A 27,355-nucleotide genomic window follows, 5' to 3' on the forward strand; every position below is an offset into this window, starting at 1 on the left:
AATCATTCCTAAGACTCTTGGAGTTTAAGCATTGTGGTAAACTGAATTTCATGCAGCCGCTGAATTCTGGGCCTTGGGGATACTGCTGTGAATTGAGGAGCCCCTTGGACTTCAGCAAGCCCATAGTTCAGATGAGGACGTCCATAAGTCAGCAAGTAGATTGTGGGCTGTGGGCTCTTAAGGATCAACAGGAACTAGTTTCGGTGGGAGAGGTGGGAAGTGTATCCGCCCCAGCAAAGACCAGGAGGCTGAAGAGTTTCCTCTCGCGAGGGGCAGGGTGGTGATCTGGCAGAGTCCTATAAACCTGATTGCAGAATATTTTACCCCGAGGGAGAGGACAGAGATTTTAAGTTCTGGAGAGGCAACATCAGGTTTGCTTTTTAGGAGGCTTGCTTTGGGCTGCCAGAGCAGGAGAGGAGCTGGAGCCACTTGAGTTCGAGGCTGGAAAGGAAGAAGGGAGTGGGTTCCAAGTCTCAGCCCTGGTCTAGGTCTAGGTGAGGAGGCCTCTTGGGGGTGGGGGGTGGGGGGTGGGGGTAGGGACATAGGAGCTGCTTGGACTAGCGCTGGGCTCTTTGCACAGGTGGTTTCCCCCGGCCTGACTCTCCCATCCTTGCGGCTCAGTCCCTTTTATCAGTCTTCCTTCCTCCAGGCCTGCCCTACGGCTCTTGGCCGGGCCACGCCTCAGTCACCGGGTTGCGGGGTCAAAGCCGCGCCTATGAGCTCTCAGCCCTAGGAGCTTCAGTGCGGTGCCCTCAGGCCCCGCCCCGAGCACGGCCCTCCCGCTGGCCCCGCCCCGCGTCGCTCGCTGGCCCCGCCCCCGCGCACCAGCCCGCCCGCGCGCTGGCCCGGGCGGCGCCGACGCGCTTGGCGGGAGATAGAAAAGTGTTTCTGCGAGCGCCGGCGGCGGCCGCAGTCCCTGTGAGCAGCGGCCGGACCTGCGGTCACGCTGACGCCTCGCCACACGGCCCCGGGGCCCGGAGCGGCCGGAGCAGCTCGCACCCTGACCCCGGCCCGGCTCCCGCTCCGGGCTCGGCCGGCGGGCGGGCGAGCGCGGCGCGGCCCGGGCCGGGGGGATGTCGCGGCGGACGCGCGGGTGAGCGGAGCCAGGCGGCGGAGGGCCCTTCCCCCCTCCCCAGGCGCCATCCTCCTCAGCCCTGACCCCTACCCCCACCGCCACCCTCGCCGGGGCCCTTCCGAGCCGGGCCGGGCCGGGCGCGGTTGGGGTCGGCAGAAAACTCAGGTGTCCTGCGTCGCCCGACGCAGGGAGACGCCGGGGGTGCGCGCGAAGCCGGGAGGCTCCCGGGGGCCCCTCACTCGGCACCCCCGGGCCTGCTGGGCCTCGGAGCTGGGGCGGGCGGGTCTCCTGGGACCCGGGCCAAGCCTATATGATGTCATTTTGTCTCCCGCCTAATTGCGGGGTGGGGGTGGGACGGTGGTGTCAGCTGGAAGGGCCTTTACCGGGGAGGGAGGCGACCCCTGGAGAAGAAAAATGATTTTCGAAGTCGCGGCGGGTGGGAGGCCAAAGCCTGGAGGACGCTTGTCTTTCGAGCCTTTGGGGGGGGTCTGGTTTTGCCGGTGGGCATTTCTTAGCATTCGGGGAAGCACGGAACACTCCCGGCTCTCTCCCCTGACCTAGGAGGGTTGCTGGGGCCGGGAGGGAGTTTTTGGTCCCCCACCACCTGGCCTCGGGGCCTTAGGTCGGTCTCGCTCCGGAGACCTTCTTCCTGTTCGACATGCGGGGGTTGGGGCAGCTGGGGTTGAAAGCGAGGGGAAGAGAGACTGATCTGTGCCAGCAACCCCTGGGGCGGAGGCGAGAACTGCAGTCTCCATTTTACTTATCCCACCCAGAGTTTGAGTGGCAGAGACAAGCCAGGAATCAGGTCTATGGGCTCCACGTCCCTGTCTTACACCTGTTCCTTCAGTGTCTGAGTTCTAGGCTTTTCAACCCGTCTGGGAGTCACAGTACAGAGTCACAAGGGGTTCTGACCTGTTCCCTGCCAGGATTCATGCATCCCAGATAGCCTGAAATCCGCTTCAGGTGGTGTCTGCCTTCACAGGCTCAGCAGATAGATCTGAGCGGCGATGGTTGCCGCTTTCCCTAGAATTCTTCTCGGCAAGGAAACATCTGATCCCTGGGCAAATCAGGCACAGGGTGTGTCTTCCTCAGGCCATGGTTTCTCAGGGCAGCTCCAATTCCCAGGAGTTATTTTCTGGGCAGGCACTTGTCAGGCCCTGAATTTCTGGTTCAGGAAGTGTTCACTCCAGGCAACAAACCCAAGGCCCCTGACAACCCCCAGGTCCTCTACCATCTATGCCCTGGGGCTCAGTGGAGGAATCCCAGCTCCCAGGTGAGGGATAGGTTCTGCACTCTGGAACCCCACAGCATTAAGTTTGATTCTTGGTCCCTCGCTGTAACTCTCTTCTGCACCAATGCCCTACTTCCTGCTCAGCTTCTGACTCACCCCAGCTGGAGCAGAGCCCAGCACATGGAAGGGCATAGAAAGGGTGTGTGGGACCTCCACGTGGTTGCCACTACTGACTTAGCCTCTGCTTTTCCCGCTGGGATTATGAGAAGAGGACCTGCAGGTGCAGGTTAACCCCTGCGAGCTTTGTGTGTGCGTGCTAAGTCGCTTCAGTCATGTCTGACTCTTTGCAACCTTATGGGCTGTAGCCTGTCAGACTCCTCTGTCCATGAGATTTTCCAGGCGAGAATACTGGAATGGGTTGCCACGCCCTCCTCCAGGGGATCTGCCTGACCCAGGGATTGAACTTGTGTCTTGTATGTCTCCTGCATTGACAGGCGGGTTCTTTACCTCTAGTGCCACCTGGGAGCTCAGTTTTCACATCTATTAAATGGGAATAGTGAGGATGCACGTGAAGTAGACAGTCATTACTGTGATGGTAATATAAATATATTAAACCTCACAGAATCCTCCCAACCATCTGAACTGCTGTCCCCATTAAATAGAGTATTGGAGCTCCAGAGAGTTCACACAGAAATTACTTTGTCCTTGAAGGAACATTTGCTGAGCGTCTGTTAGAAGCTGGGTGTCAGAGAACCAAAGATAGTTTCTGTTAAAACAGAGGCCGGGGGCAGTTGATGTTAAAGCCAGCTTCCTTCTGTTATTAGTATCTTGTAGAATTTTTTCCTCCTATTTTGTGATGGTGGAGGACTCCATGAATTGGGTTGGGAATGACGAGACAAGGTTGAATTCCAGCTCCCATGACTTGTGTTGCTGGGTTTCGATGGCGTCTGTCCCTTCCTTACCTAATTCTAAAAGTTGACTTATGTTAGCATTTCTGATCGACTAAGAGGCGGCAGCTTTGCATGTTTAGTCATTCATTCTTATATCTGGCCATTTCCAGAGCAAACATTTCTTAGGCATTTTGGTGCCATCCTCCGAAGGCAGATAGGGAGGTGGAGGTGACCTCTGTCCTGGTTGTCAAGGATATAGGCAGCTGCAACCTAAGAGCCTATGTTATATGACAGGATTTCTGAGGTGCTGTGGGGAGTGTGGGAGTGACTGGGGAGATGCTGAGAAGGGGAAAGGAGCGTGGCTGCAGAAGGAAGTCCTCTTCCTTCTTTCGACACCTGACCTCTGCTTGGAGACTCATAGACTTTTCCTACTTGAAAATTCATGACTGAAGAATGTCCCTGACAGAGATCCACTTGAGTTGGAAGGGTGCTCCAGTGAGTCCCAGACATCCCTGGGGGTGGATAGCGTGATCTTCGTTTTTCTAACCACGTAAATAGGAAGATTTTGGAGTGACTTGGAAAATTACTTGTTAAGAAAATAAAAGCATCCAGAATTCAAAGTTGCTTGTATTCTGATTTTTTGCTCCATAAATTAGACCTGTGTGTAGGCAGGGATTGAGAAGGGGTATGCAAAAATGGACATAGTTACTGAGGTAATATATTTTATTTTTTAATATATATTTCTTTGGCTGTGCTGGGTCTTAGTTGTGGCACGCGGAATCTCTAGGAACTCTGACTTGCAGTATGTGAGATCTAGTTCCCTGACCAGGGTTCAAACTAGACTCGCTTCATTGGGAACATTGAGCCTTAGCCACTGGACGACCAGGGAAGTCCCTGAGATAATGTATTTTAAATGGTTTTCTCAGATAACCAATATTTCTTAAAATCCTGGTGTATAATGATTACATACATCTTTGGCTTTAATCCTTAAAATATCCATGCAAGTTAAAGTTTAGTTACTGAAAAGGAAATATGAAATGGGTGTCTGGTGTTGCATATCCTAATATTCTTGGTGAAATCTTTTTTCTTGTAGCTTTTGAAGTCATAAGGGTGTTGGTGAAAAGACAAGAATAAAAAAATAGACCATAATTCTATTTCTTCTTTTAATATTTATTTGTATTTATTTCTTTGGCTGTGGTTGGTCTTAGTTGCCACATGTGGGATTTTAGTTCCCTGACAAGGGATCGAACCTGGGCCCCCTGCATTAGGAGCTCAGAATCTTAGCCACTGGATCACCAGGGAAATCCACATAACCCCATTTCATCAAAAACCTTTTAGAAAGGGGGAGGGTGGAAGTACCTACATTTGTACCTACAGTAGAAGCCCGCCTCCCTGAAACCTTTCCCTTGAGGTCACTGGCCTCTGTCCACAGTGTCCATCCATCAGGTGGCAGACCTTGGAGACGCATATCCTTGACCTTTGACATTTTTCCCCTGCAGTGAGGAGCTGGATGAGCTGCACTACCAGGACACAGATTCAGATGTGCCAGAGCAGAGAGACAGCAAGTGCAAGGTCAAATGGACCCAGGAGGAGGTGAGTGACACTGAGGGACAGTGGAGGAGGGGAGGGCAGACTGAGAACCAAACCTGAGGTGTGTCTGCCTGATGCCCCGACCAGTATGATGAAGCAGCGGGGGGGGGGGGGGGGGGGGGGGGGGGGGCGCTGTGGAAGGAAGCCAGTGGGCCCTCTGTTTCTCTCTGATGCTTCTCAGAGCATTCTTGGACCCTGTCAGTATTGAGGACTCTGAGAGGGATGTGTCTCTGAGGACCAGCAATTGCGCTCTCTGGGAAGCTGGCGTGTTCTGTATCCTGAACTTTAATCGTGCTGCCTGTCCTGTAACTGCTGGGAGGTTGAGTCAAATCTGCCAGCCCCTACTTTATTATCATTTAGAAAAATAATAATTGTATTGAGTCTGTAATACCGAGCTCTGAATTGATTTTCTTTTTATTCTTTAATCATGTTTATGGAGTGTGTGTGTATATATACATATATATACACACACACTATATGACTATATATATATACACACACACTATATGACTATATATATATATATACACACACACTATATGACTATATATATATATATATACACACACACTATATGACTATATATATATATACACACACACTATATGACTATATATATATATATATATATATATACTATATGACTATATATATATATATACACACACTATATGACTATATATAGTCAAATGCACCTTTTTAAAGTGGACAGTTCCATCGCTTTTAATAAGTGTGTATTACTTACATAAGTACCATCTTTCTGGCTTCTTTTGTTCAGCGTAATGTTGCATGATTCAGTACTTTGTTCATTTTTTCTTGCTGAATAGTATTCCATTGTATGGTTAGACCATGGTATGTTTCACTTGTTGATGGGCAGTTTGGCTGTTTACAGAATTTGCCTATAGTGGCTAGAGCTACTATGAAAATTCTTGCCTAAGTATTTTTGAGGATTGTTTTCATTTCTCTAGGCGGGATACTTTGGGATGCTCATGGGGTAGGTATATGTTTAGTTTTATAGACTGTCGAGTCTTTTTGTAACTTGATTGTACCATGTTAAACTCCTATTGGCCTTATCTTTTTATTCTACGTCTGTTTTCCTGGATGTGTTTAGTTGTGAGTCTCTCCCCCCCCCACCCCTTCTTAACTTACTGTTTGAGTTGTGAAACACTCTTAAATCATAAAAGATGTTTCTTGACAGGAGTGCTAGGCCAGCCTTTTCTGTTCATCCCACTGTAGACCAGGGACTGTATTCCACTCTTGTGGTCTTAGGAGACCAGACAAGATGGGGTCCTTACCCCAGAGCATCTCTCTCTGCCTGGGATGGAGAAATAAGACTGCATTCAAGGCCCGTGGACATGCTGTGGCCATCACAGTGCTGGCAGGACCGACGTCCTTTCTGCCCACCGTGGTGTCTCCTGTCTTACACTAAGCCTCCTAGACATAAGAGGTGCCTATCATTGTCTTAAATGTCTTTAGAAGTTGAGTTTACTGTTGTCTGAGAGGTTAAGGAACGCTTCATGGGTGAGGATTTGGAAATTCAGCCATCAGGGAGGTATGCAAAATGGTGGATAAGTCAGAACAGGAAAGGGGTTGTAGGTGGGAAAAGGCAAGTAGAGGGGCCCTGGTGTGGCTGGAAGGAAGAGTCCTTGAAGAGTTTTTGAAAAGGTTGATTTAGATGGAAAGATGGAACAGGGTCCAAACAGGAAGGCCTTGAAGGTTGGGCTCAGAGACTGAGGCTTGCTCAGCTGGCAGGGAGGAGCCAGTGACGATTTTTAAAGCAGATGAATGATAAAACCGTAGCCTGGCTTCAGGGAGCCGGTCTACTGGATGTGGAGTGGATAAGAGATCTGGGGGCGGCCTGAGGCTGAATGAGCAGGGAAGGGCGCTGCGTTGTTCAGACAGAGGATGGCTGTGGAGGGGCCAGGGCAGTGCAGGTAGGAGTTGACAGGTGGAGGGGCCCATGGGGTCTGGGAGGAATTGGAGAGGGGGGAAGTTGTCCACCCCAGTTGTCAGGGAAGATGGTGGTGCTGGAGATGGACACAGGGGACATGGGCAGAAGGCAGGGGTTAGCCTGACCAGGTGGGATGGGCAGCATGGTGTCCGGAGCCGACTATGTGGATGTGGGCTGGCCCTGCAACAGGATTTATGGGGACTTTATCCAGCTGGTGCTGGGCTGTGGCCAAGCTGCAGCTGAGGGTCTGGATGTCTGTGGTGGCCTTTTCTCCCCCTGCCCAGGAGAGAGAGAGTGAAAAAACACCTAATGTTAAACCATTGTAACTGTTTTTAAGTGTATGTTCAGTACATGAAGTATATTCTCACTGTGCAGCAGATCTTTGGAACTGTCATCTTGCAAAAAAAAGCTGAATCATTAAACACTAATTTTCCCCATCCCCTTCCCCTAGCCCTTGGCAACCACCTTGTTTTACTTTCTGTTTTTTATTTCTTTTTTTATTTGGCTGCACTGGTCTTCGTTGTAGCACATCGGGTCATTTTTTAGGTGCCACATGCAGGATCATTAGTTGCAGCATTTGGAATCTAGTTTCCTGATCAGGGATTGAACCTGGACCCCGTGCATCGGGAGCACAAAGTCTTAGCCACTGGACCACCAGAGAAGTCCTTGGTTTTTATTTTTGACTACTTGAGATTCTTCATAGGAGTGGGCTTGGACTGTCTGTGTCCTTTGTGTCTGGCTTATTTTGCTTAGCATAATGTCCTCAAGGTTCATCCATGTTGTAGCTTGTAACAGAATTTCCTTGTTTTGAGGCTGAATAATATTCCACTGTGTGGATAATACTACATTTTCTTTATATATATAAAGATTAAAAAAAAACAGTTCAGGGGATTCCCTGGCCGTCCAGCGGTTAGGACTCCAAGCTTTCACTGTGAGGGCCTCGGGTCATCCCTGATCAGGGAGCTGAGAACCTATAAGTTGCAGGGGTAAAAATGGTCAGTTTGCTGGAGGAATATTTTACACACAATCAGCTACAATTGTTGAAGTACAATCCAATGAGTTTCGGTGGATGTGCTGCCGTGAAACATGGAGCAACACCGTCTTGTAGGGTGTTTCCATCACCCCAGGCATCTCTTGCTCCCTGTTGTTCATTTCTCCCTCCCACCAACCAACCCTGATCACAGACACCACTATCTTTTTGTCCCTATAGCTTAGTTTACCTTTTCTAGAAGTTCCTCTGCACAGAATTAAGCAATGTGTACTCTTGTTATGTCTGACTTCTTTCTCTCATCCTAATGATACTGTGATTTTAATGTTGTTGCGTGAATCAATAGTTTATGTTCAGGAGAACGTTCTAACAGGTACTGTTTTCCCTTCCAAGTGCCCACGTTCCCGCATCTCCAGGGCTGGGTCACTCGCCTCTGGCCTGGATGACTGTAATGGCCTCCTCTCCTCCATTCTGACCTCCTGCAGCCCTTTCTCCTGCAGTTGCCAACATGAAGGTCACAACAAGCACGTTGGACCGTGACCACCTGTCAGTGGTGATGCTTCAGTGCATCAGTGGCTTTGCATAACGCAGAGGCCTGAATCAACCCTGTGTGTGGTCTGGTCCCAGCTGCCCCCCTCCCCACCCCCCCAAATCCTCTTGCCTCCCTCTTGCCTGCTTCCTGCAGCCTAGCCTCACTAGAGTTCCTTGGAGCCTGTCCCTTGGTTCCCCCATAGGTCTCACCATCCAGCTCTCCATCCCCACAGCACAGGGTGGCCCTCCTTTTGTTTGCAGGAGCCTTTGATTAGCGTCTGCTTCTCTCTAGACTTTAAGTCCCAAAAGTTGAGCAGCTCTGATGCTGGCGTGCCTGGTGCGAAGTTAGACGATCGCTTCATGACGTGAATGGATGAATGAGGCTGTTCCCTTTATTGGGGGGAGCATGGGTCTCGGTCCAGAGCAGCCACTTCCTGCCCATGTGTGAGCTGAGCCCTCTGTCTTCCTGACTTTGGCAGGATGAGCAGCTGAGGGCCCTGGTGAAGCAGTTTGGACAGCAAGACTGGAAGTTCCTGGCCAGCCACTTTCCTGTGAGTGCAGCCCCTCTGCTGCCCGCTCCCCCAGATAGGGGGCCTGGGAGAGACTTGGTGTCAGGGAGAAGAAAGGGGAGTTCCTTACCAAGCCCCCCACCCCCACCCCCACAGCTCTCCCAACAAAACAACCTTCCAGCCTCCTGAGGCCATTTCTACCCAAACTGGAATCAGAGGTGCCCTGACTTAAGCATCCTCATGTGGCAGCCTCTGGGTGCCTGGGGGCCTTAGGCTCCATGCTCATGCGTCATATCAGTGGCATATTTGCATTTCTTCCTGCAAGTCACTGACGAGTTGCTGCTCGGTCTCTGAACCATGAAACTGAACGTGAGAGGAAACGATGCTTGAGCAGGCTTCATGGTGAGGCCCCCGCAGAGCTGACTGGAGCCACCATGTCCAGCATCTAGAGCCTCCTGGTGATGTGGGTCCCCCTAGGGTCCCCCACCCCCAGTTCTGCAGGCGGCCGACAGGGAGGGGATGTGGCAGGAGCTGCTGTTCTCTTTCCTGGCTCATGGGCAGCTCGGGGACCAGGTCACCAGACCCTTTGGCCTCACGCCCTGTCCTCTACGGGTTCTGAAACCTTCAGGGAAATGGCCCCTCTTGGAAGCAAGCGAGAATCCCTAATGTATCCCGCAGGCTGGCACAGGGCGGTCATGGGCAGTGGTCCCACACAGGGTTCTGAGTTTGTCTGCTTCCATCCAGGCCCGCTTGTAGCAAAGGGAAGCGTGGTGTCCTAGTCTGTGGGTGTGTAGCGTGTGGTGGTTCTGGGAACGAGGCGGGGCCACAGGCCAGGAGTTCTCAGGGATGCCTGTCCTCTTCCCAGAACCGCACGGACCAGCAGTGCCAGTACCGGTGGCTGAGGGTCTTGAATCCAGACCTCGTCAAAGGGCCATGGACCAAAGAGGAGGACCAGAAGGTGACGCCTGGGCCTGCCACACCGTGGCCTTCACCCGCCCCGGGGAGGGGGTCAGGGGACTGAGGATGACATCCCCGTGGTGGGTGCTGGGGGGTGGGGGTCCCGCTGGCCTCACGGCGACTTTCCCCCAAGGTCATCGAGCTGGTCAAGAAGTACGGCACGAAGCAGTGGACGCTGATCGCCAAGCACCTGAAAGGCCGCCTGGGCAAGCAGTGCCGCGAGCGCTGGCACAACCACCTCAACCCCGAGGTGAAGAAGTCCTGCTGGACGGAGGAGGAGGACCGCATCATCTGTGAGGCCCACAAGGTGCTGGGCAACCGCTGGGCCGAGATCGCCAAGATGCTGCCGGGGAGGTGAGCCGCCTGCCAGGGCCAGGGCCAGTCAGGGCATCCCCTGGCCTTTGTGGGGAGGCCCAGTCCGATTTCTCTGGGGTCGTTCACTTTCCCCAGAAGAGGAGTCCTTCAGATTCCTGCCTTGGGCGGTGCAGGGACCTGGCTGCTGGGAGACGGTGGGGCAGGGCGGCCTGGGGGGGCTCCTGTTTACTGTGCACGTTCTCATCTGGTCGTGCTTTCGGCTTCGTGCCCTGGCCATGGTTGCGTGCGTGCTTGGTCGCGTAAGTCGTGTCCTGACTCTTTTGCGACCCCATGGACTGTAGCCCGCCAGGTTTCTGTGTCCATGGGATTCTCCAGGCAAGAATACTGGAGTGGGTTGCCATGCCCTCCTCCAGGGGATCTTCCCAACCCAGGGATCAAACCCATGTCTCTTGGATTTCCTGCATTGGCAGGCAAGTTCTTTACCACTAGTGATACCTGAGAAGCCACATGGCCTGGGTTGCCTGGTCTTTTTCTTTTTTTTTTTAAAGAGAATAAGTCTCTTTCCCCCTGCCTGTGAGATCAGGGCCAGGATCTGGATATCCAAACCACTGTCTGTTTTCACTCTAGTCCTCACTGGGCCTGGCCTCTCCAAGCACTGGGCCTCTTGGGGTTCTGTAGGGAGAACTGGAACAACTTGAGACTTGGGCTACAATCTTGCCAGATCTTCGTCTAGGGTCAACTCCAGTCTCCTGAGTTGCTTCCCATAATTGCTTTCCATCTTCTGGAAACCTATAAAAATCTCCTACGGCCCACTGCCTTCTACCCTGCTCTCCTTGTCTGTATACATTTTTTTCTGTGTGTGTTGACCACGTTCTATAGCATGCAAGATCATCGTAGTTCCCTGACCAGGGATTAAACCCATGCCCCCTGCCTTAGGAGTGCTGCATCCTAATCACTAGCCCTGTCCATGTGGATTTTTACTTCGCTTTATTTTTAATCTTTCTTTACCATGGCATTGTGGTGCCATGGTAGATGGCATGGAGGGAAAGGAGGTACCAGATGGCCTGTTTTCCCTGGAGTCTGAAAGCATCTGTTTCCAAACTCTGACCCAAGTGTGTTAATCCTTTTGGTGCTTCCTCTAACCCTTGGAATGGAGACTCTTCCCCGTGTGGCCAGCCTGACCTGACGCCATGAGCCTCACCTTGATCCGCAGTCACCCTCGCTCACCCGTCAGCCTTCGCGCTACTCTGCTCCCCTCGCCCCCACAGACACGGAGCCTGGACGCCCACTGTGTAGCCGGCTCACGCTCATCTTTGGTTGTTGGTGGGGAAGGTTTGTCTGTCCTTCCCGACCGTGGTCAGTCCCTGGCCACCCCCCCGTAGTTCCCAGACCCTCCTCTGAGACTGGTGGTTCAGTCGAGCTGTTATTCTGGTGGAAAAGCACTCAGCTCAGGGCCCCAAAGAAGGCACTGTCTGTGTGTCCGCGCTTCTGCACTGCTGTGACCCGTGTGCTTTGAGGATGCTTGCGCCGGTGCCGACGTGTGCTTCCACGGTTCCGTGCGTCTCCATGCCTTATCCTGCCCACCACGCCTGCTTCTCTGCTGCCCTGTCCTGTTCTCCTGCGCACCCATCGGCCTATCTCCATCCGCACTTCCCTGCTCTCCTGTGCCACCATGCTGCTCTCTGCTTCTACGGGTCACTACTCTGATTTATACGACTATACGTGTTTCCTCTAATCTGTAACAAGTGATGGAGGAGGAAGTGATCTGATTCTCCAGATTAAAAAGCCACAGCTCAGAGTAGTCAGAAGGGGACCCTTTGTCCTCTTGCTCTGCCCTCTCTGGCCATTTTCTATCTATGGGAGGTGATCAGGGCTCATGTTTGAGGTCCCTGAACCTCTGGACAGGGCCGGCAGCCAGCAGCTTGCTTCCAGTTTCTACAGATGCCCAGTGAGCCGGGAAGGGACTGAGAGTTGCCAGAACACTTCAATGTTAGGATTCTTACCCTGTCGACTGAATAAGATGTTTGCTTACTTCACAGAGGTGTGTGGGAATACTCCGTAAATCATGCCAGGCTGCGGGCCTGTCAGACTTCATCTTAGAGCGGAGAGCCCTTAGAGGTCCTCAGGTTGACCCCTCCTTGACAGAAGCCAGAGCTCAGTTCAGGGAGGCTAATGGTGTACCCGGTGGGGCGCGGGCCACAGGGCTGGGGTCAAAGGTCCTGGTTGGCCCCTGCAGGACAGACAATGCTGTGAAGAATCACTGGAACTCTACTATCAAGAGGAAGGTGGACACAGGAGGCTTCCTGAGTGAGTCCAGAGACAGCAAGCCCCCCATGTACTTGCTGCTGGAGCTGGAGGACAAGGACGGCCGCCAGAGTGCCCCCTCCTCGGAAGGCCAGGTGAGCAGCGGGGAGCGGAGTTCGGGAGAACTTGGCCACAGCGCTTGGGGTGCTTGGATGGGTTGGCTTGTTTTCACATGTAGCTGATGCCATCCCATCAACACCTGCTTCTCCCTTTTCACCCGTTCCCACAGCTGTTCTTTAATCCTGCAGGAAGGTCTGTGTGGCCACATGTCTCACGAGGGCCTTTCCCTGTGAAACCTGTGTCCACGCTTGGCACTCACCTGCCCAGAGATGCAGGATGCAGAAGCCAGCGTCAGGGAGGGTCAGGCGGGGAGGTCTTCAGCGTCATCAACGGCTTCCTTCCCACCTGTTGCTCTCTCCAGCTTTTTCATAGTAAAAGCATGTGTGTACTTTAAAATCAGATGTGTCAAGGTGCAATCACAGTAAAATTCATCGTTTGCTGTGGAGGTCAGGACCGAAACAGTCATGTCACCACCACCGCAGTCAAGATGCAGAATGTTCCCATCGCCCCCCAGGCTCTTGTGCCCCTTTCAGCCCAGAATCTCCCATCCTTAGTCCCTGGGACCCTTCATCAATTTTTTTAATCTCTGTAATTTTCTAAAAAGTCATATAAATGAAATCATATGGTGTCACATTTATCATTGTTAACATCTCACATCCCTTGTGGCTCAGCTGGTAAAGAATCCGCCTGCAATGGGGGAGACCTGGGTTGGATCCCTGGGTTGGGAAGATCCCCTGGAGAAAGGCTACCCACTCCAGTATACTGGCGTGGAGAATTCCATGGACTGTATAATCCGTGGTGTTGCAAAGAGTTGGACACGACTGAGCGACTTTGACTTTCACATCCTACACCCTAGGGCACACTTTTTTAAAAAACTGAATTTTAGTTCAGTTCAGTCGCTAAGTCATGTCCAACTCTTTGCGACCCCATGGACGACAGCACACCAGGCCTCCCTGTCCATCACCAACTCCCAGAGTTTACTCAAGCTCATATCCATTGAATCAGTGATACCATCCAACCATCTCATCCTCTGTTGCCCCCTTCTCCTGCCTTGGTAGTAAATGTTGGCATATGCATTAAACAGTATATCTGTTCTCTCTGGAAGTTGGGATTTACAGGCTCAGTCTTGAGCCTTACAGACTTGTTTCTGACCCTACAATGACCATTGTGTTATTTTTGAAGCACGGAAAAAATTTGTAATTGCAAACATTGACCAGTGAGGTAATCCCATACACACAGAAAAGGCGAGCATTTTCTGGCAGGCAGTCTAGCAAAATGCATTCAAGTTTTTAAAGCATGTGTCTGCCTACCTCAAGGAACTTAAGAAAGAAGTGAGCAAATGAGCAGTGATTTAGCTACCAGGACAGTCGTTAAAGTTCTGTTTCTAACAACAAAAAGTCGGATGTTAACCTTAGTTAAATAAATTACCAGCACAATAGAATCATTAAAATAACAGTGGAGAGGAATGGGTGAGGCTGGACCTGTGAGGTCCAGATCCTGGTCTAGGCACCCCCTTGGGCCAGCTCCCCAGACACAAAACATCAGGGGGTGTTTTGTGTAAAATTAGACCTTCAGTTTCAGTTCAGTCGCTCAGCGACTCTTTGCAACCCCATGGACTGCAGCACACCAGGCTTCCCTGTCTATCACCAGCTCCCAGAGCTTATTCAAACTCATGTCCATTGAGTCAGTCTTACAAATGGGCTTCCCTGATGGCTCAGTAGATAAAGAATCTACCTGTATTGGAAACGTAGGAATCTCCTGTATTGGAGACATAGGAAATGTGGGTTTGATCCCTGGGTCAGGAAGTACCCCTGGAGGAGGAAATGGCAACCCACTCCAGTATTCTTGCCTGGGAAATCCCATGAACAGAGGAGCCTGGTGGACTCCAGTCCATGGGGTCACAAGAGTCGGACATAACTTGGTGACTAAACCACCAGTTTTACAAACATCTTTCTCTCCTTATTTCTTCCCCTGTCATTGTGTGTATACAGACCTTTACGTCGTTCTTGAATCTGTCGTGCCATCTGTCATATCTTGTATTGATGAACATCTTGTCACCATGTATGCTGCAGTGAACGTCATTGTTCACATTCCTTGTACATGTGCCTTTTATATGTGTGTGGAATGCTTAGGCGAACTGTGTAGACATTTGAAATTTTCTTAAAGTGAAAAGTGAAAGTCACTCAGTCGTGTCTGACTCTTTGCAACCCCATGGACTATACAGTCTGTGGAATTCTCCAGGCCAGAATATTGGAGTGGGTAGCCTTTCTCTTCTCCAGGGGATCTTCCCAACCCAGGGATTGAACTCAAGTCTCCTGCATTACAAGCAGATTCTCTACCAGCTGAGCATCAAGGGAAGCAAATTTTCATAAGGCATTGCCAAATTCCCACTCAAAGGGCAATGTCGTTCTGCTGAAGCAGTAAGTGGAGCTGCCTGTTTTCCCACACTGTGGTCACAGCTGGCTCAGATTTTACAGAACGTCTCTGCCAGTTTTATGAGCAGCTGTGCAGTATCACTGCTTCACCTACATTTCTTTTACTGGTGAGGTTGGCCGTTTTCTCTTTTTTTAATTAATATTTTATTTATTCTATGTTAGCCACAGTGTGCAGCCTGCAAGATCTTAGTTCCCCAACCAGGGATTGAACTTTTGCCCCTGCATTGGGAGTGCAGTCTTAGCCACTGGGAGTCTCACACGTGCTGTGTTCACGGCTCCTCCGGCTGTCAGTTTGACCTGTCAAAGCTTGTTTCCAGATTCTGCAGGAGAACTGTTGCCACAAACAATCTTCGTCTATTTCTTTTTTCTTTTCCTGTCACAAAGTTAGTATTCACTCCTTTTACAAACCTTCGTTTTGAAATAATACTAAACATACAAAGAAGTAGCAAGAGTGCTCTCCTATACCCTTTACTGGGTTCATTCATTTTTAACATTGGTCAGATTTGCTTTTTCTTTCTTTGTAGGCATATATATATTTTCTAACCTGAGCTATGTGAGAGTTGGTTGCATACATTGTGCCTTTCATCCCTTAATACTTGAGTTATATTTCCTAAGAATGAGGACATTCCCCAGTGTACCTTCAGTACACACTTGGAATTTAACTACTTTAGGAATTTTAACTAATCTTCCATACAGATTGCATTTTTTTCCTGCCTAGGATCCAGTCCAGGATTAGACTCTGTTCTGTTGTCCTGTCTCTTTGATCCGCTTTAGCCTTTCGTGGTACTGATACCTTTGAAGCGTAAGGTTAGGCTTTGTTGTTGTTGAGCTGCTAAGTTGTGTCTGAATCTACGACCCCATGGATGGTAGCACGCCAGGCTTCCCTGCCCTTCGCTGTCCCAGAATTTGCTCAAGTTCATGTCTGTTGAGTTGGTGATGCCATCCAACCATCTCATCCTCTGCTGCCCCCTTCTCTTCTTGCCCTCAGTCTTCCCCAGCATCAGTGAATTATCTCTTCGCATCAGGTGGCTAAAGTATTGGAGCTTCGGCTTCTTTATCAGTCAGTCCTTCCAGTGACAATTCAGGGTTGCTTTGCTTTAGGATTGACTAGTTTGGTCTTGCTGTCCAGAGGACTCCCAAGAGTCTTCTCTTAACTCCACAATTCAAAAGTATCAATTCTTCAGCACTCAGCCTTCTTTAAGGTACAACTCTCACATCCATACCTGACTACTGGAAAAACTATAGTTTGTGACTAGATGGACCTTTGTCGGAAAAGTGATGTCTCTACTTAGTTATGTTATAGACCGTCTTTAAATTGCGGTTCACTTGAGTTTCCTTATCAAGTGATAAGGTTGATAGGTTTCTGATAAGGTTCAGATGGTGCATTTTTGCTGAAACACGGCACAGTTTGTATCTCATAATGAGAAACCCAAACTGCATGCCCTGTGTCCCCAGGGAAGTGTCGTGACCAGCTGGCCCCCGGCATTCCCTGCCCTGAAGGAAGAAGAGAGCAGCGAGGAGGAGGTCGCCGCGGCCGCCCCCGCCCAGGAGCAGGAGCCCGTCCCCACGGAGCTGGACAGAGTGCAGACCCCGGAGCCCCTGGAGGACTTCCCCAAGCATGAAGACCAGGAAGGCTCCTCGCCAGAGACCAGCCTGCCCTACAAGTGGGTGGTGGAGGCTGCCAACCTCCTCATCCCGGCTGTGGAGTCCGGCCTCTCGGAAGCCCTGGACTTGATCGAGTCGGTAATGTTGGTTGCGGGACTTCCTGGTGGGCCCTGAGCACCTCTGGCAGGGAGCACTTGTGCCCCTAGACAGATGTCTTTCCGTCTGCTCATCGTCTCGCTGACGTGGTTGAGCCGATGCCGAGCGCCCAGCCAGGGCCTGGCAGCCCCAAGAGATTGGCGGTGCCGTCCCTGTCTTCAGGGAGCTCCTGACTCACCCGTGAAGCCCGGGGTGGTGGGGGAGGCTCCCCAGCGGAAGTGGGGCGACAGAGCCCTCGGGGGATGGGGAGGGGGTGAAGTCCATAGCAGCACCGCAGAGCACTGGCATTCGTGGTAGGGCCGACGGTCGGGTTTCCTGGAGAGGACCCCGGGAAGGGCAGGGGCTTGGGGCTGCGGCGGTGAGTGCGTCCTGGTTACTCAGGGAGAGCCGCCCCTGAGCCACACTGGCTGTGGGCTGTGCCCCTTGGGGAGGGGCTCCAGCGGGGGCTGCACTTCCCGGTGTGACTTCACCGCTCCGTCCGCCAGGCCTGAGGCGTGGAGTGGGTTTCAGGAGGTGGTGGGCAAGAGGCTGGTGACTAGGCAGGCAGAGGGGTTCAGTGGGCAGCGCCCACACAAGCCTTCCCACTTATGCTTCCTCTTATTAGCTGAGCATAATGATGCTATTGATTGAACATCTGCTGAGTGTCAGGCTGTGGGCCTAACAAGTAGTCCACGTGGTATCTTGGGAGGGGTGTCCTGTCTGTGTTTTTGTAGATGAGGGTGAGGCTCAGAGATCAGATAGTGTACCCAAGTTCACACAGTGAGTAAGGTCTTAACCATCGTGCCCAGGGTCCTGCCCAGTGAGGGGTTAGACTGTGAAGTCGGTCTCAAGGGGCTGCCTGCTCAGACCCTCTGGCTCTGGGTTTCCCCGCTTGCCACGGTGGCAGGAACTCTGGTGTCTCCTCCACCAGAAGGGACTTCAGAGTTAGCTGGGTGTGTCAGTCTGTTGAGCGAACTGCCCCGGGGCCACCGAGGGCAGGCTGAGATGAGCGCTGTCCCGCCCTGCTGGTGCTGCCTCGGTCCATCCTGACTTCTCTCGGGCACCTGTCATGACCCCGTCCTGGTGCTCCTTCTGTGATGATAGTTTCTAACCCAAGTGCCTGCCACGTGCCAGGCGCACTGCTTGCTGCCTCTGTATGCTCTCCGTCCTTAAACAGCCTGTGGAAGGGGGTTGGGTGGTGGACTCAGCTCAAGCTCAGAGAGCTTAGGAGGCTCATCCAGCATCACATAGCTGGTGAGTGCTGAGCCGGGCTGTCTCCATGATGACCTTCAGTGACTGATGGGGGGTCACAGTAGCTGCAGAAACACTGCTGTCCGTCCCACGGGCCAGTCCTTGGCACATGTGCTCAGGTCTGTTAGATGCTGTGAATTCCGGGGCCCCCGCAAGGTTGGCGTTCGTGCTGGGAGGTGGCCCTGGAGTCAGCACTGCCCTGAGCCACCCTCCACCTTCGAGAATGGACTTGCCAGGCTCCTGCGAGCTCCAGGGACCGAAGTGGAAACTTGTGTCTCCAGAAGCCCTAGGGCTAGGTTGTAATTAACTAGACAAAGGCAGAAAGGACCCAAGTATTCCTCTCAGAATTACTCTTAGAAACTTGGTCACCTTGGCAGGATCACACCCTCTCTGACTTGGCTGCCTCGGCTTGAAAGGGAGAGAGTAATACTCCCTCAGGGTGGCTAGCGGGTGGATACAGTTTAGCTGAAGCACCCAGTGAGGTGCCATGATGGACAGGCTAATGGAGCCCAGGGCTGCCTCCTGCCTGGGAACATGACTGGCAAATGAAGACCCTTCATCCTGCTCATGGCCTTGGGCCCAGGTCTTCACTTCCAGGTGTCTATCAAGAAACGGATTTATGTCCAAGATGTTCATAAAGAACATCTGTATTTAATCTTTAAGAATTAGGAGGAAGAACCCAAATGTCCAACAGAAGGGGATTGAGTAACATATAGAGCGCCGAGCGCTCTATAACGCTCTATCATTATCTAACGTTCTATAACGATAGAACATTTTTCAGCTGTAAGAATTATTATAAAAGTTAATGTTTTTATTATAACAACTAAAGTCTACTGATGGTAAACATTAAACTCCGGTAATAGAATGAGGTGCCTGCATTATTCCAGCTCTACTGAAATTTTAAGTGGAAAAAGAAGTGAAATAGAAATGATTTGTACTAAAGTTAGGAACATTGAAAATACTAAATATTTAGGGACACATGTAAGTGTTAATTGATAAAGAAATGCAAAAAGATGGTCAATACTTAATTTCAGCACTGGTTTCCTGCATGCAGGCAGAGGTTTGCCAGGTAGACCTGGAGCTTTAGTGATAAGGTTTTATTTCTTAGGCTTCTTGATGGGCATATGAGTTTTCTTTGTTTTTTTTCTTGGTGTTTTTTGTATATCTTAAAAACACATAGCACATTTTTTTTTTTAATAACAGCGAGCAGCCATGTGCATGATAGGATTTCAGTAACGTTTATAAATACAGATGTACAGACATCAAAGAATCTTTGAGCAAAGGCAAAGAAAAGTTAAGAGTGATTGTTCCTGGGCTATGGAATCAGGGTTTTTTTGTTGTTGTTGGTTGTGCCACATGGCATGCGGGATCTTGGTTCCCTGACCAGGAATTGAACCCATGCCCCCTGCAGTGGAAGCGTGAAGTTTTAACCACGGGGCCGCCAGGGAGGTCCCCGTGGGATCATCCTTGACGCTCTGTTATTTTCCAATAGCACATGAGCCCTGTGGTTTATTAGCCACTGGGAAAGCCAGTTACTCCTAACCCTGCCTCCCGTCTCTGGGCAGGATCCCGACGCGTGGTGTGACCTGAGTAAGTTTGACCTCCCTGAGGAGCCATCGGCCGAGGGCAGTCTCGTGGGCAGCCCAGGGCAGCCCCAAGCCTGGCAGCAGCAGCAGCCTGCGCCACCCCGGCCAGCCGCCGCCGCGGCACCCAGCGTGACTGAGTACCGCCTAGACGGCCACACCATCTCCGACCTGAGCCGTGGCAGCCGGGGCGAGCTAATCCCCATCTCCCCCAGCACTGACGTGGGGGGCTCGGGCGTGGGCACGCCGCCCTCTGTGCTCAAGCGGCAGAAGAAGAGGCGTGTCGCCCTGTCCCCCGTCACGGAGAACAGCGCCAGCCTGTCCTTCCTGGACTCCTGCAACAGCCTCACCCCGAAGAGCACACCCGTCAAGACCCTGCCCTTCTCGCCCTCCCAGGTGCGTGCACCCCGCTCTGACTGCTCACTGGGAGCGGGTGACGGCCCCCCGTTGCCCAGGACAGGCCATTCACTGGGTGTCTGCAGGCCCTGTGCCTAGTGCTGGGGACGTGGGACCCTGGACCAGGTCTGGCCCTGCCCTCGTGAAGCTTAGGAAGACCATTTCAGAGCTACTTTTGTTTTTTCCTTCTGAAAAGAAGCTGCTCTCAGACAGCAGCTTGCTTTGCCTTAAGTTCACGGCCAGCAGCACAGGGGGGTGGGAGGTGGACCTCCCGTCAGGCTGGCAAAGGGAGGATTGGGCGATGCCAAGCCAAGGGTCCACACGGACCTGCCTGCCTGTCCTGGCCTTTGCTCCCCGGCCCTGAGCTCATCGCCTCGCCTGGTTTCCTTGTCTTCCTGGCAGTTTTTGAACTTCTGGAATAAGCAGGACACACTGGAGCTGGAGAGCCCCTCGTTGACGTCCACGCCCGTGTGCAGTCAGAAGGTGGTGGTCACCACGCCGCTGCACCGGGACAAGACGCCGCTGCACCAGAAACACGCTGCGTGAGTGCCGGGCCTGCCCCTCCGCCCCGGCAGGGACCGGCTCTCGGGGCGAGGGACACCTTGGGAAAACACCTGGGACTCTCGTTTCATGAAGGCAGCCTCCTCCTGGTCATCACACCTGCTTCATGAGTGTAGTCTGTTGCTTCACCTTTGTTCTAATTCTGTTTGTTTGTTTTTTTTTCTTGTTTTGTTCTTTTGGCCACATGGCTTGCGGGAACATAGTCCCCAACCAGGGATTGAACCTGTGCCCTCCGCAAAGTGCCGAGTCCTAACCACTGGACCACCAGGGAATTCCTCTTTTTTATTTTTTTAATTGGATGGTTTTCTAAATTCAGAGATTAGACATGTGGAGAGTCTGCCTTGCCACGAAAAATGTAATGTTTGCGTCACTTTTGTAAGTTTCGAGTGCAGATCCACTGTGCTTGCACAGCTCTGCGGGAAGGACCCAAGGCCCCCCAATTCCCCCCGTCTTTCTGGTGCTCAGGAGGGACGGCTGTGTTTTGCCTTCAGGCCTCTACAGGTTGCTTGCCTGCTTCTGTGGAGGTGCTTTCACAATGTTTTCTTCCTTGTATCATCATGACCCTTGAATTCCAGGTAGAGTTGCTTAACTGGTCTTGGCCTTGGTACATTTGCTGGGTGGGGGAGAAGCATTGCTATTTATGTTTCAGGAGTCAAGCTGTAATGCAGGGATCTGTTCAGGAATTTTGGTTCTCGTAATGATAGGTAATTTCAGATAAGATGTATGAATCCTTTCGGTCAGAAATCAGTCTTTCAACGACAGATCTAAAATTCAACTTAGATAGGTTTCATGAGAAATGATTCTCCTGTCAGGTTGAAACCTTGGTCTTCAAATCTTAACTCTTAGACGTCTGGCACCACAAAAGGAGTTGCTGCTTCTCCGGAGAGATGTGGGGGAGGGGTGTGGTCTTCCTGGCCCCTCGCCCTCCTTGCCTGCGCCTTCTCCCGCTGGTGCTGCAGTCTGGCCACAGGCCGCCTTGTTTTATGGAAAATCCTAGTGACGGCAACACCGTCAGCCATTCTTCCACCCATTCGGGTCTCCCGGCCTCCCGCAGGCTCTTCCTGTTCTTTGCTGTTTCTGAGGAGGGCCCTTCCTCTCTGCCCCAGGAAGCCCCCCTTGCAGATCGGGAGGTGTGTGGGTGGGCAGATGGGATGGGAACAGACCACCTCTGGGGGCTGCCTTTCTGCCACTGAGACCAAAGGTCAGTTGGGGGTGTGGGAGTCAGGGGCAGCCCACGGCAGAGCCCTCCAGCGCCGTCGCCCAGCCTCCTTCTCCGTGCCCGGCAGGTTTGTAACCCCAGATCAGAAGTACTCCATGGACAACACTCCCCACACACCGACCCCGTTCAAGAACGCCCTCGAGAAGTACGGACCACTAAAGCCCCTGGTAGGTGGTGTGGCCGGGCCAGGCCTCCAGCCGTTCATGGTCACTTGTCCTGTCCTGAGATCCCATTAGTGTCTCCTGACTGCCCTGAGAATTCGTGATTCCCTAGTTTGATAAACAGGGCCCCCTGTTACAATGAGTTACCAGCTCGCCAGACGTCTCTGGAGCAACCACCACGCAGGCGGTGCTGGCTGGTGCTGGCACCACAGCGGCGTCCTGGTGGAGCTGGAGGTGGTGGAGGCCGACATCCAAGTGACCAAATAACTCAGCTCATGGCCGTGCCAGGCAGAACGCGGGCAGGCGTTGGGATGGAGAAGGACTTGCTTGGGTGCTGCGAGCTTGTTGGGGAAAGTGGCGAATTGCTCTTCAAGCCTAAGCCTGTTGACTGGCTAGAGACAGCTGGCCAGTGCAGACGTCTCCTGGGTTGCTTTCCCCGCAGTATGAGGATGGCCCTTCTCCCCCGACTCCTCCCAGTTCATCAGATGGTCCTGCTTTCCCCCAGGGCAAAACAGGGCTGGCACCCTGGGATTTTCTGAAGCAAGCTGTTTCTGAGAACCCAGCTGCAGGTGGGAGGAAGGCAGGTCCTGGAGAAGAATCCCTGCAGCGATCTCCCCTCCCGGCTCACCATTGGGGGCCCAGGTCGGGGGCCGTGGTCTCCCCGTCCTGGCGTGGAGCTGGCGGAGTTGCACAGCCCCGGGCCAGGCGCAGTCAGCCCGGCCGTTTCCCAGCCCGGACTCAGCTCCCAGATGCTGAGGTGTCTGTGCTCTCGGGACACATCCAAGAGGGCGAGTGACCTTGCAGGGTAGTTCAAGTACACGGGGGCTTTTAGAGCGACTTCCCCGGTTTCACAGTGCCCTACATCCCCTGGCCTCTGCCACCTGAGCGCCCAGGCCCAGGAAACGGACGTGGAACTGAGACCTCTGTTAGCGTGGGGCGGAGGCGTGGAGGAGTTGGGCTCTGAGCGTGTCCAGGTTCTAAGCTCACAGCCATGTGGCCCTGGGCCAGCTCTCGCGCTCTCTGAGCCTCTGTACCCAGCGGAGGTTGCCAGCTGATTCCTTGGGCTGGGTGAGGGTGGCTGTGATGAAGTGGAGTGCTCCCACCCCTCAGGGAGCTGAGGACAGTTAACGGCCATGGACGCTGTGTGTGAGGCCAGCATCCCAGCTCCAGGCTGCCTCCGGCATCACCCAGGGCAGCAGAGGTGCGGCCTGTCTGTCCTGCCGCCCCCATGAGCAGGCTCAGCCGGTGTCCTCTGGCCTGGGCGCGGAGCCTCACCCTGGCCATCCCCACCCACAGCCCCAGACCCCCCACCTGGAGGAGGACTTGAAAGAGGTGCTGCGCTCCGAGGCCGGCATCGAGCTCATCATCGAGGACGAAGTGAGGCCCGAGAAGCAGAAGAGGAAGGCCGGGGTGAGCGGCTGGTAGGGCGGTGGGGAGGGGGCCCGGCCATCCGCTCCTGCAGCCTGGGGGTCCACGACATCGGCCGGTGCAGCTGCCTGCCACCCTTCCCTCTCCCCTTGAACTGGTTCCTCGCTTATTCCGCGTTGTTTGGACCCTCCTGAAGTGGGCTCTGGGCCGGGCGGGGTGGGTAGAGCAATGATTAAGATCCAGAGGGGGTCGCTCCTGGAGTTGAGTGGGCGGAAATGGCAAACACCCTCAGTGACTCAGTACACGCAGCATTCGGGGACAGAAAAGGCCCAAAGAGGATTTCAAGGGGCATCCTTCAGACGGAGCCGCCGGCCAGCTGTCGGGGCAGCGTGAGGAGGTGGGGCCAGCCGGTTCAGGTGAGGTCGGGAGCGGGTGGGGACACTGCTCCGGACGCCTGGGTGCGGAGGGCCGGGCCGCGCTGGACAGGCCTGTCCCGCCCCCAGCCCACGTGGTTTCCTGACCGCAGGTGGCTCTGTGTCCCCTGTTTTGAAGCCCCTTTCTTCCCAGGCACTCTCTAAGGAGAAGGGAAGACAGGAGTGGGCCAGGGTGGTACTGGGTGGGGAAGGTGGGTGGCCAGGCTGGGAGGGGACCCTCCAGCTGGGCCCCCGGGTGTGTGGGCAGAGCATGACTGGGGCCCTCCCTGGCCTCTCTGTGTCTGAAGGTAGTTCCGAGCCAGGGTAGCAGCTATTTTGGGCACAGGACTGAGTTCGGGGACAGGTGTCAGTCTCAGAGGCCCTCCCTGGGGTCAGAGCCACCCCCTGATCTGCTTATAGGGAGGCGCAGGGCTTGGGGGGTGGGCATTCCCATAACATCCTGTGTTCCACGCGGTCTTGTGTGTCTGTAGCTCCCCAGCAGGTGGGTGTTCTAGTTGTAACTTGCCTGTGTGGGGGAGTGTTCAGTGTGGTAGAGACTTGGGCTGCACTTGGTCCCTTTGGGGATGAGGTTGGGTGGAGGTGGCTTGGAGGTGGAGTTGCTCACCAGTGAGCAACTGGCAGGACAGCCTGCTCTATGGACAGAGTCTGCGACAGGGCCAGTGTCATCAGGTGCTGGGGGTGATGGGAATCCAGGCGTGTGACCTAACCACCACCTCCCCCCAGATGCGGCGAAGCCCCATCAAGAAAGTCCGCAAGTCCCTGGCTCTCGACATTGTGGACGAGGACGTGAAGCTGATGATGTCCACGCTGCCCAAGGTTGGTAAGGGGTCTGGGAGAGAAGCTGTCCTGTGAGGCCACCCCCTACTCCCCACCCAGCTGCAAGAGGCTGAGAGTATGGAGTCGCCCTGCGCCTCTGGGGCCCTTTAGCCTGGAGAGCCCTGGAGGTGGAGTCAGCGGGGCTTTCGTGTGCCGGGCTCAGTGGGGAGGAAGGGGGCAGGTGGCACTGGGCATCATTCCCACACTGGTGTCGATCCAGGCCGCCCTGCTCTTGTCCTTCACAGAAGGTTCGGTTGGCAAGTGCTGGCTGCTAGAACTTGTTGGGCACGTGTGTTTTCTGAGTCCCCTGCACCTTCCCTTGTATTACACTGCTAGGGAAGACCCTGGTCAGTGAGGTGCCTCGGGGCCCCGCCAGGTGATCGGGGCACCTCTGCCCTGGCATGGGTGCGGCCCTGTTCCCAGGCCAACCTCTGGAGGGGCCACTGCTTCCACAGAGCCTGGGCCCCAGAAACCATGCCGGGCAATTGATCCCTTGCAGCAGGCAGTGGGGTGAGCTTGTTTTTTGCTGGTGGCCGGTAGCAGACAGTGAAGGCTGCGGAAAGGCCCACGAGACAGATCATTGCTTGGCAGCTCCTATAGGTCCGCCTGCCACTCAGAGTCCTGGCAGAGAAAGCTCCGTCTAATGAGGCATCCACGGCAGGCCAGGAACTTGGTGCTCTCCAGCCAGACCCTTGAGTGAGTGAAATAACTAGTGGAAAGAAAAAAAGTCAGGTGAAGTGGTTAAATGCAGAGGAGGTGGAGCAGAGGGCCTGGTCTCTGGCATCTCAGCTGCCTGTGCCTCAGGTTCTTGCCTGCAGGGTAAAGGCCTGTCCGGGAGGCGGCCCAGGCCTGGGGCTGCCTTGACCAGCACCCCCATGGGTGCTTCTGGTCCCCGGAGAAGCAGGAACACCCTTGTCTCCACCTGAGACGGGGAGGAACCAGTTCATGTAAAAGGAGCCTGCGTTCCTAGGTGTTCATCAGGTGCCAGGCCCTGAAACAGGCACTTGTAGCTGTTTTCCTCCTTCATCTTTAAATGAAGCGGAAGCTGAGGCTCAGAGAAGTATCATCTCCTGCCCACATCTTCTGCCCAGACCTCCCGGAGGTGGTGGCACTGGGATGTGCTTGCTCTTTTATGTTCTCCCTCCCACGGAAAGCCTGTGGCAAAACGCTGAGCCTCTGACTTGGTTTTGCTTTCAGCCGACCAGCATCCTCGCAGCAGGCTCCGCAGGCCTCACCCCATCAGGCAGCAGAGAGGACAGCAGCCTGCTCAACGAGGGCTTCCTGCAGGCCAAGTCTGAGAAGCCAGCGGCCCCGAGGCCCCGGGGCCACTTTCCCACCCCTGCCCCTGTGAGTGCTGCCCCTCGGGGCCTCACTCTGTGACCTCCACACCACAGGGCCTTTGCACCGGCTTTGCCTCTGCATGATGCTCTTCTGTGGCTCTGCTGACTGATGAATGTGGGCTTCACATCTCTGTCCCGATGCCACTCCCTCGGGGGACCTGGGTACCAGAGATCTCCCTCCACAAAGCCACTCCTTCACGATGTGGTCTCACTCGTAATTAAGACATGTCTCTGTGACTTTGTCCTTGAAGACAGGGATCCCCTGCCTGTTTTCCCAGCCATCTGCAGCCTCTCTGCTGCTCTCCAGCCTGCAGAGCTGTAGCTTTTTTCCCTTCCCTGGGGCCTGTTGCCACATGATGGGCACTGGGGAGGGTGGGGGCTTGTGTCCTGGTCCAGCCTCCTTGCTCTATCCCTGAGGACGCCCAGAGATGGCACTAACTCCCCAGGTCCACCAGGAAGGTGCAGTGAGCACAGATTGTGGCTTCTAGAGGGAGGGAGCGTGATAGAAATGTCCCCACCCCACCCCAACCAGGGTCTCCAGGCTTCCCTAGGAGCCCCGGCCACTGCCTGGGTGGTAACCCCCTTTCCTCCTCCCAGATGACCAGCGCCTGGAAGACGGTGGCCTGCGGGGGCACCAGGGACCAGCTCTTCATGCAGGAGAAAGCCCGGCAGCTCCTGGGTCGCCTGAAGCCCAGCCACACGTCTCGGACCCTCATCTTGTCTTAGGGGCTTGGCAGTCACGAGCCCATTCTCATGTTTACAGGGGGCTGGGGGACCGATTCTGGGCTGTGAATTTGAGAATCACACTCAGACGATCGCCTGCAGGGAGCCTTCTGCCACCAGCCCCTCCCAGACTGCTCAGGTGGGGACAGGCAGGCCCACCTACTGACCTGTCTCCGAGCCCGGCTGCAGCTGCGGGCAGTTCCTGGTGCTAACAGAACAAAGTCCCACCTCTGAGCTGGCCTGGCCCTCCCCGAGTGCCATAGGGAGCCCCTCAGCTTCTCCCAAGCCCTGGTCAGGCCTGGCCTCATCTCAGACTCCTGCTTAGTACAGGGGACCTACCTAGCCAGCGTGCTCCTTCTTGCAACTTGTTGGTGCATTTTCTTCAAAGAATAAAAGTTGTCTTTTTCCTGTGCTCTGGACTCCACCTTCCTCCTGGATCCTGCTTGCAGTTCCCTGGTGACTGTCCTTAGGGCCCTGAGGGATGGGGGGACCTGACTGTCATCCTCACAGTGCCACCTTGTCTGCACAGCCCAGGCCTGGGGCTCTGGGCCGTATTGCCCCTGGGAACCCAAGGTGCTGGGAGGCAGTTTTCTCTGCACCCAAGTGTCTCAGGGTTCCGAGGTCTCTTGGCTGTTGGGTGGGGTTGGGGGAAGGTGGGACAGTGGTGGGCCTTTGCCGTAGGTGGCTGGACTGGCCTGTGATCAGCCCCACACCCAGATCAGGCTGGTAAAGCAGGAGTAACCATCAGCTGGGTGGAGCCTGGCCAGTGGTCCTAACTTCCCAAGGCTGTGGCAGCAGTTCCAGCCTGGACGCTGGCCCTCCCTCGTCATGGCCCAGTGCACAAAGACTGGGGCCCTTGGCTTGTAAGCTGAGAAGAGTCCATGGGTGGGTAGACGAGGGGCAGGTCCCAGGTCCCAGAAGGTCTAT

The 27,355-nt window shown here is 53.9% G+C and overlaps 1 protein-coding gene across 2 annotated transcripts; it reads left to right on the forward strand.

Annotated features, from left to right (window-relative positions):
• Positions 1-831: 831 nt before the first annotated feature.
• Positions 832-26,840, forward strand: MYBL2 (MYB proto-oncogene like 2). Of its 2 annotated transcripts, none has more exons than XM_043883820.1 (14): positions 832-1,093; positions 4,696-4,789; positions 8,736-8,807; positions 9,631-9,723; positions 9,856-10,076; positions 12,274-12,436; positions 16,292-16,579; positions 19,393-19,806; positions 20,209-20,348; positions 21,654-21,753; positions 23,044-23,157; positions 24,273-24,365; positions 25,563-25,712; positions 26,303-26,840. In XM_043883820.1, exons 1-14 carry the CDS (start codon positions 1,074-1,076, stop codon positions 26,429-26,431), a joined length of 2,091 nt encoding a protein of 696 aa, XP_043739755.1. In that variant the 5' UTR covers positions 832-1,073; the 3' UTR covers positions 26,432-26,840. The 2 variants fall into 2 exon arrangements, with proteins under 2 accessions (XP_043739755.1, XP_043739756.1); XM_043883821.1 differs by having other exon boundaries at positions 842-1,093; positions 16,337-16,579.
• The last annotated feature ends 515 nt before the right edge of the window (positions 26,841-27,355 follow it).

This window comes from Cervus elaphus, chromosome 23, assembly GCF_910594005.1.
Source record: "Cervus elaphus chromosome 23, mCerEla1.1, whole genome shotgun sequence".
NCBI lineage: Eukaryota > Metazoa > Chordata > Mammalia > Artiodactyla > Cervidae > Cervus > Cervus elaphus.